The 19,155-nt window shown below is 40.3% G+C and overlaps 1 protein-coding gene across 7 annotated transcripts in view; it reads left to right on the plus strand.

The window, feature by feature from the left end:
- Positions 1 to 19,155, plus strand: part of ACADSB (acyl-CoA dehydrogenase short/branched chain) — a 43,349-nt gene that overhangs the window by 19,782 nt on the left and 4,412 nt on the right. For 3 of the 7 annotated variants that reach the window (XM_027112842.1, XM_027112843.1, XM_027112846.1), the window contains exons 2-8: positions 9,035 to 9,194; positions 9,409 to 9,509; positions 11,995 to 12,201; positions 12,753 to 12,923; positions 13,993 to 14,118; positions 15,524 to 15,616; positions 18,948 to 19,037. In XM_027112842.1, the coding sequence (XP_026968643.1) occupies positions 9,035 to 9,194; positions 9,409 to 9,509; positions 11,995 to 12,201; positions 12,753 to 12,923; positions 13,993 to 14,118; positions 15,524 to 15,616; positions 18,948 to 19,037 (948 nt within the window). The remainder of the gene's footprint in view (positions 1 to 9,034; positions 9,195 to 9,408; positions 9,510 to 11,994; positions 12,202 to 12,752; positions 12,924 to 13,992; positions 14,119 to 15,523; positions 15,617 to 18,947; positions 19,038 to 19,155) is intronic. The other 4 variants (XM_027112844.1, XM_027112848.1, XM_027112845.1 and 1 more) reach the window with 3 other exon arrangements.

Genomic DNA, 19,155 nt, shown 5'->3' on the forward strand with positions numbered 1-19,155 from the left:
GTTGGCATTTATTTTCTCTAGTAGAAGAGGTTATAAGCTGCCAGTGAGGGGTGAAGCTTTGAGTGCTCTGAGATAATCATTTCAGAGAACGAGAAAGATCAGGTTGAGGTTGGTGACTATAAGGCTGTGAGCGTGTGTGTGTCTGCGTCAGTCTTCTGGATGCAGGCTCGGAAAAGGTAATCATTGGACACATTCTTGGTTAGAGTTTTGATTGTACTTCCAACGAAATAGGGGAAGGAGTTGATTACAAAGTGGGCAACATGAGGGAATTTGGGGAGGGATGGAACTATTCTGTGAGGAATTGTGTTTGGATACACAACTCTGAATTTGTCAAAACCCATGAAACCATACACCACAAAGGTGAATGTTATTTTATATATAAAAATAAAATCGAACCAGCGTGTAGAGGGAAGATGGAATTCAGGCTGTGGTAAATGAATCTCACTGTATTACGAGTTCTGATGTTGTGATTTATAATAATGTTAAAAAACAAAATTCAACCAAGTAAATTTGAAGATCTAACTGGCTCTATTCAATGGTTATGAATTGGGTGGCATCCCATCTAGTAAACAGAAGGTCATTCTTAAGAGCTGTTCAAAATGGAAGGATTTTCTATAAACAGGAGGGTTGGGCAAAAGAAGAGAAAGGACTATTTGGGGTCAGGACATCTGGGAGAAGGCGTGCACCCAGGTGTTTTTTTTCTTTTATCAGGTACATTGCTGCTGCTTCCTCTTGGTGAGAGGGATGGAGAGGGCCCAAGTGACAGACAGTCTCATTGGTACTGACCAGAAAATTCCAAATTTTCTGGATTATACTTCCGGGGAAGGTCAAAACTGCAGTTAGGTCACGTATTAAATCTAGGTTTGATATCTTGCACTTTAGCACAAGTGATGCCATTTTGGACCTGTGGTTTTTCTCTGTAACAATAAATGTATGTTTTGGTCTTTCTCCACGGTTCCTGGCTCACAGCTCCCAAAACTTTGGGATTTCTTAGGTAACAAGAGCAATGGGAGCATCTTTTGTTAAAATATTTGGTCTCTTGTCCTCAGTTCCTGAAATCACTTCAGAGCCTTAAAGATTAAATGGGTGTCTTGTTATTCAAAACAAGCTCCTTTCAACCGCTCCTGAGTTTATGTTAATGAGGTGACTTGGGAAACACCCAAGAATGGGGGCTGGTTGCCAGGGAAATGAACCACAGGCTTGGAGAGTTGGAACTTTCAGTCCCACTCAACCTCCTGGGAGGGAAGAGGGGCTAGAGGTTGAATCAGGGGTCACATGAAACCCCCATAGAAATCCAAAAGGACAGGGTTCTGAGTTTCCCAGTTGGTGTGAGTACATTGATGTGCTGTGAGTGTGGTTCTCTTGGAAAGAGAGCATGGAAGCTCTGATACCTGTCCCCATATCTTGCCCTATACATCTCTTTATCCTGTTACCCGAAAAACTGTGTTCACCTCTTGGTGGGTGTCGAGCCAGAAGATACAATTGTGGACTGTATGGGAAGATGCAAGAGTCTGGGCTCACTGAAATCATTCCTTTGATATGCACCTCAGCTAGCTGGGACCAGTATCCTGTATTTTCACATCCTGAGTTTCCTCAGGGCTCACGGTAGGGAGTGGCTGCAGTCTGATGGCGGCTAGGTGGCAGGTATTCTTTTTTCCTGAGTTCCCTCAGGGCTCACCAGCTCACTTTGGAGGGCTGCAAGTGCTGATGACTGACATCCTTTGTTTACTGATATGGCAGGAAATATTCCATTTCTCACAACCAAGCCAAAGATCAGGAGAAGGATTTACTATTTGCTGCTAAGTAAGGAGATCTTTCCCAACAGCAAAATTGGGGAAGTTTTATGCTAAGGGTACCTGCATATTCATGAGGGGGCTAGAGCAGAGGAGAATTAACATAGAATTGGGGCAAAGGTTGATAGAGTCCAAGCTTTAGTTGACTGAAGGGTCAGACAAGGTCAACATCATCCTCTTCTTGGATGGGGCCCTTAGTTCCTGCAGAACTCCAAGATATGTGTCAGTTTGTGATGTATATCCCTTGAAGAGGACCTTGGGACTATTTTATCACTGATCTATGGATTCTTGACTTCTTTTCCTTTTTTCCTGCATTCACTCACTTTCCTTAAGATCATTAGTTAGACATGTTTTAGTGCAAGCATCGTGGCCAAGCTTAGATCACAAAATGGCTTAGGCCAAAAGTGGCTTCTCATGTCAAGAAAGCCATACCTGGTTCTCTCTCTCTGGGGACCCCCTACTCTACCTGCTTACAATCTGGCTGTTCCTGAGTAGTATCCTTTTATAACAAACCATTAATCCCATAAGTAATATGCTCTTCTAAGTTCTCTAGAGCTGCTTTAGCAAATCAAATGAACCCAAGGAGGGGGAATGGGGACTTCCCATGTATAGCTAGTGGGTCTGAAGCCCAGGTGACAACCTGGGCTTGCAGTTGGTGTGTGGGGATGTGGAGTGTGGGCCGTCGTGGGGCTGAGCCCTTAACCTGTGTGATCTGACACTGCGGTCTCCAGGTGTCATCCAACTCAGGGGCAAAGAGTTTGCCTTACAGATTGCGGTGAAATCGTTGCTTCCTGAGGTTCACAAAATACCTTGAGATTTTTGCATCTGTAAGGAGGTGGCCTTCCTAATTTCTCTGATAAAGCTGCTGGGAACCTAAGAGTTTCCAGTCTCTGGAGGGATCAGACAGAAAAAGTAAATGTTTCAATTCTGCTTACAAATGGATAATTTACCAAATTGCTGTAAGTCATAATGAGCTTAAGGGAAAGGTTTCCTTATATCTGGAAAAATACAGATTAAAAGCCAGTAGTATTTCAGACAAAACCAAAAAAATTATAACCATATTCAGTTTACTCAAGTTTATGTAACTAATCCTTTTTTGTTAAGTTTTATGAAATCAGAGTTTCCATTAGACTTTTTGAATATCTTACCCAGTTCAGCAGTATGATTTAAAAGTTATCAAAAAACTGGACTTGTCAAAAAGTCCTTTCTATAAATCTTCTTGAAGATGAAGCAGTTTTGCCAAGCATCAGTTTAAGTGTCTTTGAATGATAAGGGACTTAAAAAGTCAAGGTTAAAGATCTGATTACAATGTTTTTGACAAAGAAGCTTAACCAAGGTGCTGTGACATACGACATTTAAGATAACAACTAGAATTATAATATACCAGGGCATATCCAAATTTCAGAAATTTTATATAATTTTTAGAATGTCTGTATTAATAGCATTTATCCATACAGTATATTCTAAATAGTTTTATCACTCGTGGTAATGCTCTCCGTGTAATTTAACATACCAAATGATACTATTAAATAGTTCTCTCTGAAATGCCTCAAGGCCCCTCTGAAACATCCCAAAGTTAGCTGGAGGGCAAAGGAACTTTAAGTAGATATTTGAGAAGTTTGTGAAAGATATCAAAAAATTTCAAAACTCTAGGTAACCAAAGTGATAAAAGATTTCAAAAGCAAATACAGATCACTTAAAGGCAAAGAAACTCACACAATCTGTTATCAAAAGCAGCTATCCAAGAAAACTTTTTTCTCTTAACAGGCAGAGAAAACCAAGTCCAGTCTTCACTTACTGGTCCTGGAGCTCATAGCTCATCCAAGTGCACATTTCCATTTCCACTGACCAAAAGTGAAAATTGGCAGCTGGCCAAGCAGGGGGAGAGGCAGGAAAAATCCCTGGAATGAATAGTTCCTTCCAGCAGCTGCTGGAACTTACTTGAGAATCCCGTGTCAGGGCTGGCTAGCCATGAGCAGCCCGTTCACCGAGGTCAACCCTGCAAGTCACTGCAGCTGGCAGCTCCAACTCAGGATTGCCAGAAGCAACTAGATGCCCCAAGAGCGCAGCCCCACGTTTGGTGCCAAAATCTGTTACAGAACTCGGGTTCGGCTGCTCACGACTTAAAAGCCAATAATTGAGAGGCAAGTGTCAGAAGGAAGGAAAGATGCTTTAATCAGAAAAGCTGGAAATCTGGGGAAAAGGTGGGCTCATGTCCCGAGACCAGCTCTGAAGATTCTGCTCAGCCGTGACAGTTTTTAAAGGGAAAAAAGGGGGAAGAATCTCAGTGAATCATTGAGGCAGGAGGTTGGATTCTGCATCATTCAACATTGTGTGCAGGCTCTCTGGTTCTCTTCACTGTTATCTTGCCCAGTGATCTGCCTGCAGGATTGCTATGGGGGATTTTGGGGGTAGGAGCTAGTTATTCTTTCCAGGAAAAGGATCAACAGGTTAGGCAAGGCATGGTGTGCATTCAGGAGAGCATAAGCCAGGAGTTAGGTTAAATTGCCTAGTGCTCTCATTCCTGTATTTAGGTTTTTGAAGGTTAGAGGCGGGGAGGAATGGGGCAAAAGAGCTGCTTTCACAGGTAGATAGTGTCAGAATTGAGTTGAATGGTAGGGCACTCAACTGGCGCTGGAAAACTGCTTGTTGGTGCGGGGAAGCCTCTCGAATGTTGGAATTGGTCCCAGAATCATTACAAGTGAATCACACAACCACACTGAGATACAGGGGTGGGGAAGAAAGAACTTTCAGAAACAATGTTTTGACTGGGAACCATGAGGCTAAAGACAGAACTGGACACAGCTCTCTGATTAATTTGATTCTCACAGTGGTATGTAGCAGTTCTGAAATGATTTTATATGTGGACTAGGTTTGAATAAGCAAATTCATCCTAGATCATGAGTCATAGGCAGGTTTCTCAGTGTCAGAAGTTACCATAAGAAAATCTGGCTAGAATGAACCCTGTGAACTCTGGTACTAGAATGGAATCAAAATACGAAAAAAAGAATACACAATCATGCACACATGCAGTGAGGAGAGCCAGGAGGGCACACGTGGTGGGAACCAATGACTGTCGCGGTTTAAGGTGAAGCCCTCTTGTTTTATCAGAACTTGTCCTTTGGAAAAGCCGAGGTGGGTCTTCGCAGTTGATCGCAGCACCTCTCCTGTGTCTTCTTTTTACCATTCAGACATGCGAAAGCTTCTTGACGCGCTTTAAGGATGTTTCGAACAGTACTGGAACGTAATGGAGAAGGATTGTGATCCACTCACATGAGTTTAGCAAAAGTTTCACCAGGACACTCAGCAGTCAGGTGTTCTTAACCTGTTTTTGTGCCATCTGTGGAAAGTAAACAGCAGTGCAGTCGAATTTTTAGACCTTTTCTCAAAATGTTTTAAAATTCATAAATTTAAATATATAGGATCACAGAGGAAATCAGTTACAATAAAAGTGATAAAAATATTTTACATTGCGATATAGGACTATGTGCTTCTTAAATAAGACCTGACAGCAGTTTGAATAACTACTATAATTTTGAAGTAGTGATGAGCACCAACAGTATTTCAACTGTTATTTGATATAAAAATATCTGTAATTTCTTTTAGTGACAGTCACAGATAACTCAGTACTACTGTAACTTGTTGCCTACATTCATAATCAAAGGGAATGCTACATTTCAGTTAGAGGTTCATGAAATAAAATATAGTTTTTCCCCCATCCAAGTTTGTGGACTTCGTTGTTCTGCCTTTAGGAGTCTGCAGACCCCAGATTTGATCATTAGGACTTCTGGGTGCAACAGAACTCTAGGCAGTTGAGTAGGAAACAGATGAGACTCAAGCTTCGAAAAGTATTTGGCAAGGCATAAATAACCATTATTCCATTCAAGTAGCAATTGCTGCTCTATACAAAAAAATGTGATGATGTGGTACAATGGCTTATAACTGTGGAAAATCATTTTGATGGAGTGGGCACCAAATCTGCAGAGGCTGAGGTCAACACTGAAGGGCAGGGGACAGTTGAAAATCATCGTGGAAACCTTGGGCTGAGCGGTTAAAGGCAAGGCAAGGAAACATCTCCTTTATTAAAAGCTGTCATGTTAAAAGGAAATTTTTTTTCTGCCAAAAAGGATAGGTGTTATCTTTCAATGCTTCGGTTAAAAATGGATTCCATTCACTTAGCGTATATAGCCACTGTATTTTATGATAAGTATCTTCAATAATCTCCCCCTACACTTGTATACCACTTTTTAAAGTACATTTGCTTCTTATCTTGTGTCTAAAGTAATTGCTCTGTGTTGAACAGTCATCTACTTTGTCAGTAGCAATATTGAGACTAAGGGGGTCACAGTTGTGTCAGCAGGGAAAAATGGGTGTAGTGAGACCCACTGGCTTGTTCCTCAGTGCTGGGCATTCTGCTAAAGATAAACTTCGGTAGAAAGGTGATATATTGACAAAGAGACACAACGAATTCTGTAGTGAGTTTAGTGAAGTAAATCTCCCCTAGAAATAAGAAATGTGTGCAATGTATTGCAGCTTTTGAAATGTAATAGGCAAGTTTCATGAGCATTTTGTGGAGAAGATGGCCTGGCCCATTCTTTCATTCATTTGGATACATATTGAGCGCCCCATCCAGCCACTGAGCAAAATCGCACCCACACTTAGTTGCATCCGTTCTCCCATTCTTCTTCCCGCTTTGTGCCTGCTGCTGTTGCTGATCACTCTTTCTCCTCCTGCTACTTGGCACCACTCCCCTGCACGTCCCCTCGCCTAGGCCCCTTCACATTTGCATTTCTTACCTCACTTCTCCTTACCCTGCTTTTTCATTCATGTCGTCTGTTTCATCAGGAAGAGGACAGTATCTCATGTCTCCCCCTTCCTTTTTTAAAAATATTTATTTATTTATTTATTTTGGTTGCACAGGGTCTTAGTTGCGGCAGGTGGGCTCCTTAGTTGTGGCAGGCATGTGGGATCTAGTTCCCTGACCAGGGATCGAACCCAGGCCCCTGGCATTGGGAGCACAGAGTCTCATCCACTGCACCCCCACGGAAGCCCCCGCCCCCTTCCTTTTAACTAGTCCAAAGTTTTCATGTCCCAGTTCTGTCTTTTAATGAGAAAAAAATGTTCCATGCAACTTTGCCCTGAATTATCTGTCTCCTTATTCTCAAAACAAAGTTAGCTAGAAAAATTGAGACAGACACTTTTTTTTCCTGACTGGCCAGTGTTCCTTTTTCCCAGGTGAATCCAAAGCAGAATATATCTAAGACACAGAACTGCAAAGATTGACCGATATGTAGGGGAGATTAACAATGGTTTCAAATATGGTGACTCTTGCTTTTTTTCTCTTTTTATCAATAAGCTTTTCAGTGTACACTCAAAACTATTGAGAAAATATACTACAGCATATTACTACATTTGCTTTTTAATCTGCAAAGCTTGGCTTTGTTTCTTGCCTGTTCCATGCCCTGTATCTTGTCCTAACTAGATCCTAAGCTTCTCAGAAGCTGGTGAACTTCATCCCTACATGTGCGCTTAGGCATTTGACAGATGCTCAGTGTATTCTGGGGGTTTTTTTGGTGAATGAAAGGAAAGCACTAGTTTTTAAAACAGCTTTATTGATATATAATTTACAGAGTAATATAATTCACTGTTTTTAAGAGTATAATACAATGGTTTTCAGTAAATATACAGAGGTGTGCAACCATCACCACAATCCAGTTTTGGAACACGTCCATCACCCCAAAAAGATCATTGTGCCCTTTTGCAGTCACTCTTCATTCTTACCCTGAGCTCCAGGCAACCACCACTCTACTTTGTGTCTCTATGGATTTGCCTGTTCCGGAAATTTCTTATAAATAGACTCATATAATACATGATATTTAGTGGCTGGTTTCTTTCACTTGGCATGTTTTTGTTTTATGTTCAGGGAAAGACTAATTCCTCATTTGTTTCCCCTGTACTAAAATTCTACAGAATAATATTGGGAAGGTATAACAAGCATTCGAAATTGAATGGTCTCTTTTTCTCAACAAAATTGTAGCAAATCCTTTGCTGACTTGAAGGATTTGGGGCCCTGCAACAGGGGGACACACTAATGGCAGGAAGAGCTAACCTTGCAGTTTAACTAAGTTACAACCATGACTCCTGTTATGACCACCACGACTGTGTTCTTAGGGATCAGAGTAGAATTAGTCGTTTCCGTTTGCTGAGCCCTTATTGTACGGTGGGTCCCACACTAAACCCTTGTTGAGGATTGCTTCATTAATTGCTTTATTAATACAAAACTTTCCAAGGAAGGGAACTAAGACTGAGAGATTTTAACTGAGAGGTTAAAAACTACTTGCCCAAGATCACATAGTAAATATCAGACTGAAACTAGTTCTTTCAGGCTCCAGAACCCATTTTCTTCTTAACCCATATGCTCTCTTACCAATGAGAAGCTGAAAAAACAAAACTGGCCATGGAAACCAAAAAACCACAGCTGCCTGCAGGCAGGCATGGTGGGCTGGGGTGCTCTGCTCCCTCAGTTGCCCCTGTGCCCTCACTCATTCCTGCCCCACGAGAGAATTCTCTTCACAGTGGGCAGTCAGTACTCTTAGAAGTCCGGTTTCCCTTATCCAAGAAGTTAGAGAAGTATGACATTTTAAGAATGAGTTCCACCCCTAAAGTTCTGTTTCCTTGAAGGTAGAAGTTAATTATCTGGGAAATGTGTTTATTCAGAACAGCTCATTGCCAGATAAAGGAGATATATGTTAACAAACCAATTTGCGATTTTGGTTACAAGACGGTGAATCTTAAAATAATGTGCCAGGTTAATCTCCCTTATTATTATGATTTTTTATAAATTTATTTTATTTATTTATTTTTGGCCACATTGGGTCCTTGCTGCAGTGCGCGGGCTTCTCATTGCAGTGGCTTCTCTTGTTACAGAGCGTGAGCTCTAGGGCGTGCGGGCTTCAGTAGTTGTGGCTCACGGGAAGAGCGCAGGCTCAGTAGTTGTGGCACATGGGCTCAGTTGCTTCACGGCCTGTGGGATCTTCCCAGACCAGGGCTCGAACCCATGTCCCCTGCATTGCAGGTGGATTCTTAACCACCACGCCACCAGGGAAGTCCCAATCTCCCTTATTTTGCTGAAAGAAGTTATAAGAATGGGTTATAAAGTTATTCCCAAAGAAACTGATGTTCCAGTACTTTTCTTCCCTTTTGTGTGTGTGTTCCTTATTCAATGGGGACTGTTCCTACAGCTAAGAAGAAACTTCCCAATTTGCCTGTCTTCCTGGAAAAATCCTCCTCATGTCCTAAAATCTTCCCGGTCAGAAGCTGGACTCAAAACAACAAATAAGGCACAACCCTATGCCCCTCTGCAAACATTTACAGATGAGGAGATGATGATAAAGAGCGCAGGTGAGTGAACTTCTCAATTTCACCTCAGTATTCCTCTGGTCATTACTTGGGCCTACAGTGTGAGATCACATGACATGTGACATGATTGGGAGAGGTATTCATCTAAGTTTGTGAATGGAATTTTTGACATTAATTAAAAAAATTTTTTTGAAAACAGTAATACATGTCATATTAATAAAATAAAGACTTAGCAGTATTTTTTTTTTCCCTACAGTTAAAAAATTTGCCCAGGAACAGATTGCTCCTTTGGTTTCAAAAATGGATGAAAATTCAAAAATGGAAAAATCAGTAATACGAGGATTATTTCAACAAGGGGTATATAATTAATGATTCTTCCAATTTCAAACTTCCATAAATACCTTCCAGTGTTAAAATGTATGCATACTTTTAAATTTAGGAATTGTAATGATAGCATAATTTCCTCATCAGAATTATCTGGGATCTCTTTTAGATTGAGATCCTAGTTAAAAAATTTTAATTGAATTAACATTTTAAATTAGAAATACTGTGCTTTTTAAGTAAAAGGCTAGAAGCAAGAGCGATTTCTTTAGGCCAGAGGTATTCAACCGGGGGCTGTTTTTGTCCCCCAGAGGACATTTGGCAATGTCTGGAGACACTGGCTGTCACAGCTGGGTGTGCTGCTGGCATCTAGTGAGATAGAGGCTGGAGATGCTGCTAAATACCCCACAGTACACAGGACAGCCTGCCAGGACCGAATTACCCAGCTTAGTAATGCCAAGGTTAAGAAACCCTACTTTAAACTTCATACCAGCACATCTACCTGAATCCCTATGTTTGTGGAAAACTTAAAAACAAGAGGTGATATCTGAATTCCGCATTAACCAAGGCAGCCGATTTCTAAGGGAGAGGTTATCAGCACAGGAGCCCCAAGGAGAACATTTCAGAGCCACTGCACTCTTCATCTCTCCCTTCTCTATAGGTGTGAAGATTTTCTTTTTGGAATACCGAGGCTATCCCAGAACTAATAGCTCCTACCCAAAGCCATTGGCTTAAATCTTGTCCTGTTATCCTGTTTGAAAATTAGCCTTTTCCACGTAACTTTTCTTTTTTTAATAATTAATTAATTTTTGGCTGCACTGGGTCTTCATTGCTGCGTGTGGGCTTTCTCTAGTTGCGGTGAGTGGGGGCTACTCTTCGTTGTGGTGCACGGGCTTCTCATTGTGGTGGCTTCTCTTACTGTGGAGCGCGGGCTTCAGTAGTTAATGGCTCACGGGCACTGGAGCGCAGCCTCAGTAGTTGTGGCGCACCGGCTTAGTTGCTCCGCGGCATGTGGGATCTTCCTGGACCAGGGCTTGAACCCGTGTCCCTTGCGTTGGCAGGCAGATTCTTAACCACTGCACCACCAGGGAAGGCCCCCTGTTTTATTTCTTACTGTTTAAAAGATACCAGCTTTTTTTTTTTTTTTTTTTTACTACCATGTATTGTAGTGATTTTTCCACCTTTCTTTTAGCAATGAAACTTGGGAAAATGGAATCTGATGTGGAGCCACAGTGGGTCAAGCGGCATCTGTGAGTCCACTTCTCAGCCAGATTTCATCTTCATTGTTTGCAGAACCTCTAGGCTTCTCTGAGAGGTCTTGAGCAACACTCTCCCGAGGGGCAGCTCTTGCAGACAGGGTCGCACGCAGCGACGAGTTGCCTGCCACCTCCACAGCTGCTCCTGTCTGCATGTCGTACCCCGTGGAGGGTCTGCGTTGCACATCCTGCACCAGCTATTCTCGGCCTCATGTGACTCCTGGCTTCTGTTGTCCCACTTCTATGAAGGTCACCTGCCATAATAACTGACAAATATTTCCAGTGTAGGGGAATTTGGTGACCTTTTTAGAGAAGCAGTGTCTCTGACAGCTGTTAAAGATATGATAGTCCGATATTCTCATGCTGGCTGGCCCCAGTCTTCAGGCACACCCCAATCCTTGGATTCTTCCTCATAGAACATCATTTCTGATTCCCTCAGCCTTTCTATCCTCCCCCATGTTGTTCTAACTTCATATCAGCTAAGTTTCCCATCAGCTTAGAATATAACAGCAACACCCAGGCTGCAGTGCGTGTGACTCTAGAGTGCCTGGAGAGGATAGAAAGAAGCATTGCCCTTTTACCTGTTCACAGCTTTGGGTTTTGAATTATGCGTGCACACATTCTCCTTCTGAAATGAGGACACTTAAAAATGGAGTGTTACGGACGTTTCATGTTCCGGACTTAGGACTGGTTACTGAACAGTCAGGCAGTTACTGGAAAGCCTTGACCAGTATTTGGCCATGTTTACCAGGCACCTGGGCCTTGTCTAGTGTGGTTCTAGGAAACACCACCACATGTGGTCTGCTAACCATCTGGACTTGCTAAAATGGCCCAAAAGAAATGGTCATTCAATTATTATCTCGGCTGAAGGAGTCAAGGTGGGGGGCTGACTTGAAGAGATTACGCTAAATGAAACTAGATATTCCACTGCTCTCTTCAGTTTCTTAATTATATATTTTCTCACTATTCCATTCCAGTATCCTTCAAAGCATTTTACCTCTCTTATTTTTGTTTTTTAGATCCCAAAAGGAAACAAATGATAGTTCTAGCATGTAATTTTATCCTTTGCAAATATATTTAGTTTCTGTTATAGATTTTTTTGTTACTTAGAGTGAAAGAGCCATACCAAATTAAAGAAAGATATACATACAGAATTTTAAAATTAAGCTGATGTGGTTACAAATTATTTTTGAACTTGTTCTTGCAAGGAATTGTCCAATATAAAAATAGCTTTCTTAATCTATGTTTCCTTATTTTTCCTTTAGTTGATGGGTGTTGAAATTGACACCAAATATGGAGGAACAGGAGCTTCATTTTTTTCCTCTATCCTAGTGATAGAGGAATTAGCCAAAGTTGATGCGTCTGTGGCTCTGGTATGTGACATCCAGAACACGATAATTAACAGGCTAATTGGAAAATACGGAACAGAAGAACAGAAGGCTATCTATTTGCCCAAGCTAGCTACAGAACAAGTGAGTTGAGATGAGTTATTGAAATGGATCTGATCTTTTCTAAATATAGGATATTTTCAGGAGAAAAGCAGCCGCAGTGTTGACTTTTCTATTCAGGACCACAACACAGCACCATTAATAACTCAAGCAACGCTCAATAAATTAATGCTACTAGAAAAATACACTCTGCCTCTCATTTGCCACTTGGAAATGTAGGGAATTATCATTGGACAATAAAATTATTTCTTTTTTGGTCCCAATTATATTGTCTAATACCTTTGTTGGTAGTTTCATTTACATTGAGATGTCTTTCTCCTGTAATTATGAAAACCAGTTTAATTAAGCTTAACATTGAATATGTGTGCTTAGGTCTTTAAATCTGCCTTAGACAAATAGTGGGGTATAGTTTGGAAAATAATACTGTCAGAATACCATTACTATTTTGATACATACAGGCTTTTAGAAGTAGCTAAAAGTTTGATTTTCAAATGTTTATTTTGCTATAAGTGGGTATTTGTTATGCAAAGTATAAATATAGGTATTAATTTGGAATTTTTTCTTTGCATGTGTAGATGGGAAGTTTCTGCCTTTCAGAGGCTGGAGCAGGTAGCGATTCATTTGCTTTGAAGACCAAAGCTGATAAAAAGGGAAATTATTATGTCATCAACGGGTCAAAGATGTGGATTAGCAATGCCAAGGATGCCGGGCTCTTCGTGGTGATGGCAAATGTAGACCTTACTCTTGTAAGTTTGAAAACAAAGCTGCTCCCCATTTCCCTCCTAATCTTTTCATTTCTTTTTTCCTACTTCCATTTCGTTTTTAGGACATAGTCTTAAATTCTTCATTCTCCTCAGTACTGAAAAGGTTAAACAACTGACATCTTTTCATCCTCTGGTTTACTAATATCCTAAAATAAATATTACAATTAACATGAATAAACATTAGCTACATGGAGGACGATTTAATTAATCTCCTAAGCTGTTATATAGGAGACTAATCTTAAATTTTGTAGAATTTCAGATTTTCTATTTAATAATGAAGAATTTACCTATTTAATAGTACATTTATTTTTTAAAATGTTTTATTCAGTTGGAAAATAGACATATAGCAAAATGATAAAGATATCTTGTGTTTTTTGTCTAGTGTAGCATTTAATTGAATTAAATTTTAAAACTAAAATATGTAATAAAATTAAATTTAAAATGTGGAATTCATCATGTAATACTTTAGTGTCACTTAATAATTTTAATAGCCACAATGGTTTCTGAAAGAGTAAAATAAATAGTAAGGTTCTTGATTTCGAACCTAATGCCCTCCCATACTTCTTGTTTCATAATACACATGTTGCAATTCTGAGTCCATTAGTATTTACTGCTAAAGTCTGTTTTGCTTTGTTTTTTGTTTTTTTTGCTGCACTGGGTCTTTGTCGCTGCATGCAGGCTTTCTCTAGTTGCAGCAAGCGGGGGCTACTGTTTGTTGTGGTGAGTGGGCTTCTCATTGCGGTGGCTTCTCTTGTTGCGGAGCCTGGGCTCTAGGCATGTGGGCTTCAGTAGTTGCAGCACGCGGGCTCAGTAGTTGCGGCTCATGGGCTGTAGAGCGTGGGCTCGGTAGTTGTGGTGTATGGGCTTAGTTGCTCTGTGGCATGTGGGATCTTCCCAGACCAGGGCTCGAACCCATGTCCCCTGCATTGACAGGCGGATTCTTAAGCACTGGACTACCAGGGAAGTCCCTTGTTTTCTGTTTACTTTGAACTCTGGAAACAAGGGATCTTATCAGTCAAAGTGATTATAGCATTTTAAATCTTCATTTCAGGGGTATAAAGGAATTACCTGCTTCTTGGTAGATCGTGATACTGAGGGCCTTCATATAGGGAAACCAGAGAATAAAATGGGAATCAGAGCTTCTTCTACCTGCCCATTAACGTTTGAAAATGTCAAGGTGGGTATCCTAGATGTGGAATGGCTCTGCCTGGAAGTATAACTGTGCGAGAAAGGCGTCGCACTATTAGGCGTGCATAGGAGAGTACTTTGTAAAACTCTTGAACGATGATCTTAGGTTAGGTTATGACCTAAATGTACTTCCCACGAGAGTTTAGGCCAGAGGTGGAAACCTGTCTGCCAGCAGCTGGCCTCAAGAGCCAGCCCGAGGATTAATCTCATTTATACTTCATAAACCCGGTACTTGCGCATCACACATAGCTTCCGAGGAGTGTGGTGTCGGCCCAGCAAGGCCACAAGATGGGGGTGTTGCTCAGTGAGAGTGGAAAACAGCCAGGCAGCGCCCACAGTTTAGAGTTGAGTCTTAAAAAAAAACAAGGAAAAGATAACTAGAATGCTGTGCTTTAGAACTTTACATAGGTCGGACAGGATGTGACCTTTTGGCTCACTGGGGATTGTGTGTGTGTCTATGGGGTGTCCTTATGGATGGCGTGTGAGCCTCACTACTGCACCCCAACTGTCTTTCTTCTCCTAATTTCCCTTTTCTTTCTCCGTTCTGCCCACTCTCTCTCCTAACTGCCCATATTAAGAAGCTAAGTGCATTTTCTAAAATTACCTGGTCTAGATCTTTTTTCAAGTAAACGGTTGAATAGTTTTATGTATTTCTTCTCTCCTCCTTTCTGTTTGGTACACACAGACACACACACACACACAGACACACACACACACACAGACACACACACACACACACACACACAGACACACACACACAGACACACACACAGACACACACACACACACACACACACACACACACACACACACACACACACACACACACACACACACACACACACACACACACACACACACACACACACACACACACACACACACACACACACACACACACACACGCACACACACACACACACACACACACACACACACACACACACACACACACACACACGGCCCTCAGCTGATTTTGGTTGTGATAATAGTCTCAACAGAAGAAATGTTTCTACCCTTATATGTTTTCTGCTATTCCTAATATTTTATCTTACATTGTAGCATACAGATAAGAGTTCGGGGAAAATTGTTACTCATTTATGATATTGATTAATTGTATGAGATTTCATTTTTCTAGATTCACCGAACGTCTCTGCTGGGCTCTGGAGGATGCAATAGTGAACAGCACGGACTTGAGTCCTATCCTTCTGAGAGCATGTGGGAGACAGTTTAGAGGGAGACAGAGACATAGCAGATAATTTCCTTGGAGTTTAATAAGTACCATGCTAGAGAATTATCACAGAAATTGGGAGTATATGTGCATTAAAAAATATATTACCAAAATGAATTATGTTAAATTAAATTGAGAAATAACTGCACGTTTTTCTTTTCAGGTTCCAGAAGCCAATATCCTGGGACAAATTGGACATGGCTATAAGTACGCCATCGGGGGTCTTAATGAAAGTAGAATAGGAATTGCTGCACAGGTGAGTCAAATTTTAGTCCTTTAACTTGACTCTTCCACACACAGTCAAAACGTAAAAAGATAAAATGCAGTGAAACCAATGAGTGTATGGAAGCTTGTGAACACAAGATGGCACCCTTCCCTTCCATGAGGTAAAAGAGTAGCTTCTGTCTGTGATTTCTTTAAGATTCCACTTTGGTCAATTATATCATGTCCTGAAAACCAAACAACGGCTTAGTGGTAACAGTTTTTCTGCTTTGAGAGCGTTAAAGTATTATCTAATACCTGGATCGATAACTTCTTAAGTACATTATAGATTAAATGTGGTATTTTTTTAAATCAACTTTTCAAAGTATGTGATTCATTCTGAAATTTTTAAAATTAAGAATAAGTAACATTCTATTGTGTAGTAAGAGTCTCTATAGATAATAAAAGATTTGTTGCTTAGTGTTTTGCATGTGAAAATCAGACAATTTTTTTGATATGGCAACAATTAAACAGTTATGTATGATGAAAACTATTCAATTTCTTACCAAATTTGCCCTTATAGCATATTAAATTTTTCTGTTAGGTAATAGCAGTTATTTCCTAGAATCACAAAATGAATAAAGTCTTTGGTTTTATTATGAATTATTTCATTTTTGTAATGTATTTATTTTTAATCAATGAGTATCCAAAATTCAAAAACTTACAGCTTTTAGATTTTGAAGATGTTGCATATATTAGCTCTTTGGAGTATTTAAATTGTAATTGTACTCTAGTTTTGTTTTTGTTAATTTGCTAACAAAGTATTCTCAGATCAGAACTTAACCCATGTTTCCCACAAAACTAGATAATCTTTTTAAAGTTTTTCTGTGATTCAACTTCATCAGATATGACATTAAAAACTACAACACTGGATTTCTTTATTCACAGACCTGTAAATAATGTAGATGTCTGGCAGTAAATGCACAGTCTGGGCTTTAGTCTAATTACTCCAAGTTATCTTATAACCTAGTTAAAAGTTAAGGTCAGAAAAAAAGAGAGAAAAAGGTGAGGTCTGGTAGTTATTATTTATTGGTTAATACTGTGGATGCTTTTTGGAGAAAGAGGCACATGTAACAGTGAACTGGAGGCATCCAACCTCAAGACTCTGTAGTTGTAAAGAATTTAGTTTTTCAGTATTTATAGTGAAAACATTTTACACTGTTTTGGAAAAGCCTGTTTTGATTGACAACTGATAATTACGGTTTTTGTGTCGATATACCATATTGTTGGCATATTGTAAACTTTAGTTATAAGGGTTTAATGACATCATCTTCTCTCATAGCCAAAAGTGCAGTGAGTCGCTGTCTCACCTTAATTTACTTTTGGGGTTTTGTTTTGGTTTGGTTTGGATTTTGTCCTTTAATTTTTAGCGTAATATTCCATTCTCCAGAAAGTTCAAAATAAAAGGCTAAAGGAAAATTTGAATGAACACTAATGAAATATTGATAAGTTTGTGGGCATTTCCCCCAAAAGCTTTAACTATTGATTTTTCTTTTCCTTTTTCTAAAACCTACATGGTTTGGCATAATTAGATAGTGATTTTTTTTATTAGTTATCTATTTTATACATATTAGTATATACATGTCAATCCCAATCTCTCAATTCATCCCACCACCACCCTCCCCTTTCCACCCTTGTTGTCCTTACGTTTGTTCTCTACATACATCTGTGTCTCTGTTTCTGCCTTGCAAACCAGTTCATCGGTACCATTTTTCTAGATTCCACATATATGTGTTAATGTACAATATTTGTTTTTCTCTTTCTGACTTACTTCACTCTGTATGGCAGTCTCTAGGTCCATCCATCTCTCTACAAATGACCCAATTTCGTTCCTTTTTATGGCTGAGTAATATTCCATTGTATATATGTACCACAACTTCTTTATCCATTCGTCTGTCGATGGGCATTTAGGTTGCTTCCATGACCTGGCTATTGTAAGTAGTGCTATTGTAAGTAGTGCTGAACATGGAGTGCATGTGTCTTTTTGAATTATGGTTTTCTCTGGGTATATGCCCAGGTGTGGGATTGCTGGGTCATATGGTAATTCTATCTTTAGTTTTCTAAGGAACATCCCTACTGTTCTCCATAGTGGCTGTATCAATTTACATTCCCACCGACAGTGCAAGAGGGTTCCCTTTTCTCCACACCCTCTCCAGCATTTGTTGTTTGTAGATTTTCTGATGATGCCCATTCCAACCAGTGTGAGGTGATCCCTCATTGTAGTTTTGATTTGCATTAGTGATGTTGAGCAGCTTTTCATGTGCCTCTTGGCCATCTGTAATTAGATAGTGATTTAATGGCTACCTAATGTTAGAATTTAGAAACAATTTCTAAGGTTGAGTCATTCAATTGTTACGGAGGTTAGTTTGCAATGAGACAGTCCAGCTAAAACTGTCACCACATCCTGATTAGTTCTTGAAATGTATAAACTGATGTTTTTACCAGCTCCTCTGTGCAGTTATCCTCAGCTCTAGCTGTGCATTAAAACATTAAAGAGTTTTTAGAATGCTGGTGTTTAGGCCACACTCACCACCACCACCCCCATTATTGAGCTCCCCGAGATGATTCTCATGTGCTGCCAGCGTTGAGAAACCCTGCTCTTTTATGTTCTGATGCCCTACCCACCAAAGCTCTTGTTAATCCTGATCATATACAAAAGAAGACCAGAAGTGACCTTGCACATTTGACTTCTAGAAGGACTAGAGGCAGCTACTCTACAGTCTTTGAGGCCAGTCTTTGAGCAAAATTTCTGAGGCTCACTTTGTGCCTGGAGACTCAAGCCTAAGGGAGAAGAATCCCAAAAAGTAACCTGGGTGCATGAGCACAGCCACACCAGGAGATTAACTCCTGGAATCAAATGTGCTCTTCTTCACAGGAAATTACTCACATTTTCTCCCAGGGCTTCCCCAGTGGCGCAGTGGTTGAGAGTCCACCTGCCGAAGCAGGGGACACAGGTTCGTGCCCCGGTCCGGGAAGATCCCACATGCCGCGGAGCGGCTGGGCCCGTGAGCCATGGCCACTGAGCCTGCGTGTCCGGAGCCTGTGCTCTGCAACGGGAGAGGCCACAACAGTGAGAGGCCCGCGTACCGCAAAAAAAAAAAAAAAAAATTTCTCCCAATTACTAGAACTTAAGTTCTATAAATGCAGTGGATGAAGGTCATTAACATTAGACCTCACCATCTCGGTATCTCTAGTCCTTTCCCTACCCCAACTTTTCAATTTGCCTGTAAAAAGCATTCATAACTTGAATAACTTCATAACTTGAATAATTAAGAGCATAAACTTATAAAAAATAAGAAATTCTGATTTTTTTTTTTTTTTAACAGATGCTGGGACTGGCTCAAGGATGTTTTGACCACACTATTCCATATATTAAAGAAAGGGAACAATTTGGCAAAAGAATATTTGATTTTCAGGTATATAATTATTACCATCTTTCTACAGTGCTGTGCTCTCCCTCTTCCCATTAATGAAGAACCTCGTTACAAAGCTGTAAGGGAATCCCCTCAGGGATTTTAATGGGAGAGGCACAGA

The sequence above is a fragment of the Aethalodelphis obliquidens genome, unplaced genomic scaffold (genome assembly GCF_003676395.1).
Source record: "Aethalodelphis obliquidens isolate GAN/ISIS:26980383/991018 unplaced genomic scaffold, ASM367639v1 scaffold11, whole genome shotgun sequence".
NCBI lineage: Eukaryota > Metazoa > Chordata > Mammalia > Artiodactyla > Delphinidae > Aethalodelphis > Aethalodelphis obliquidens.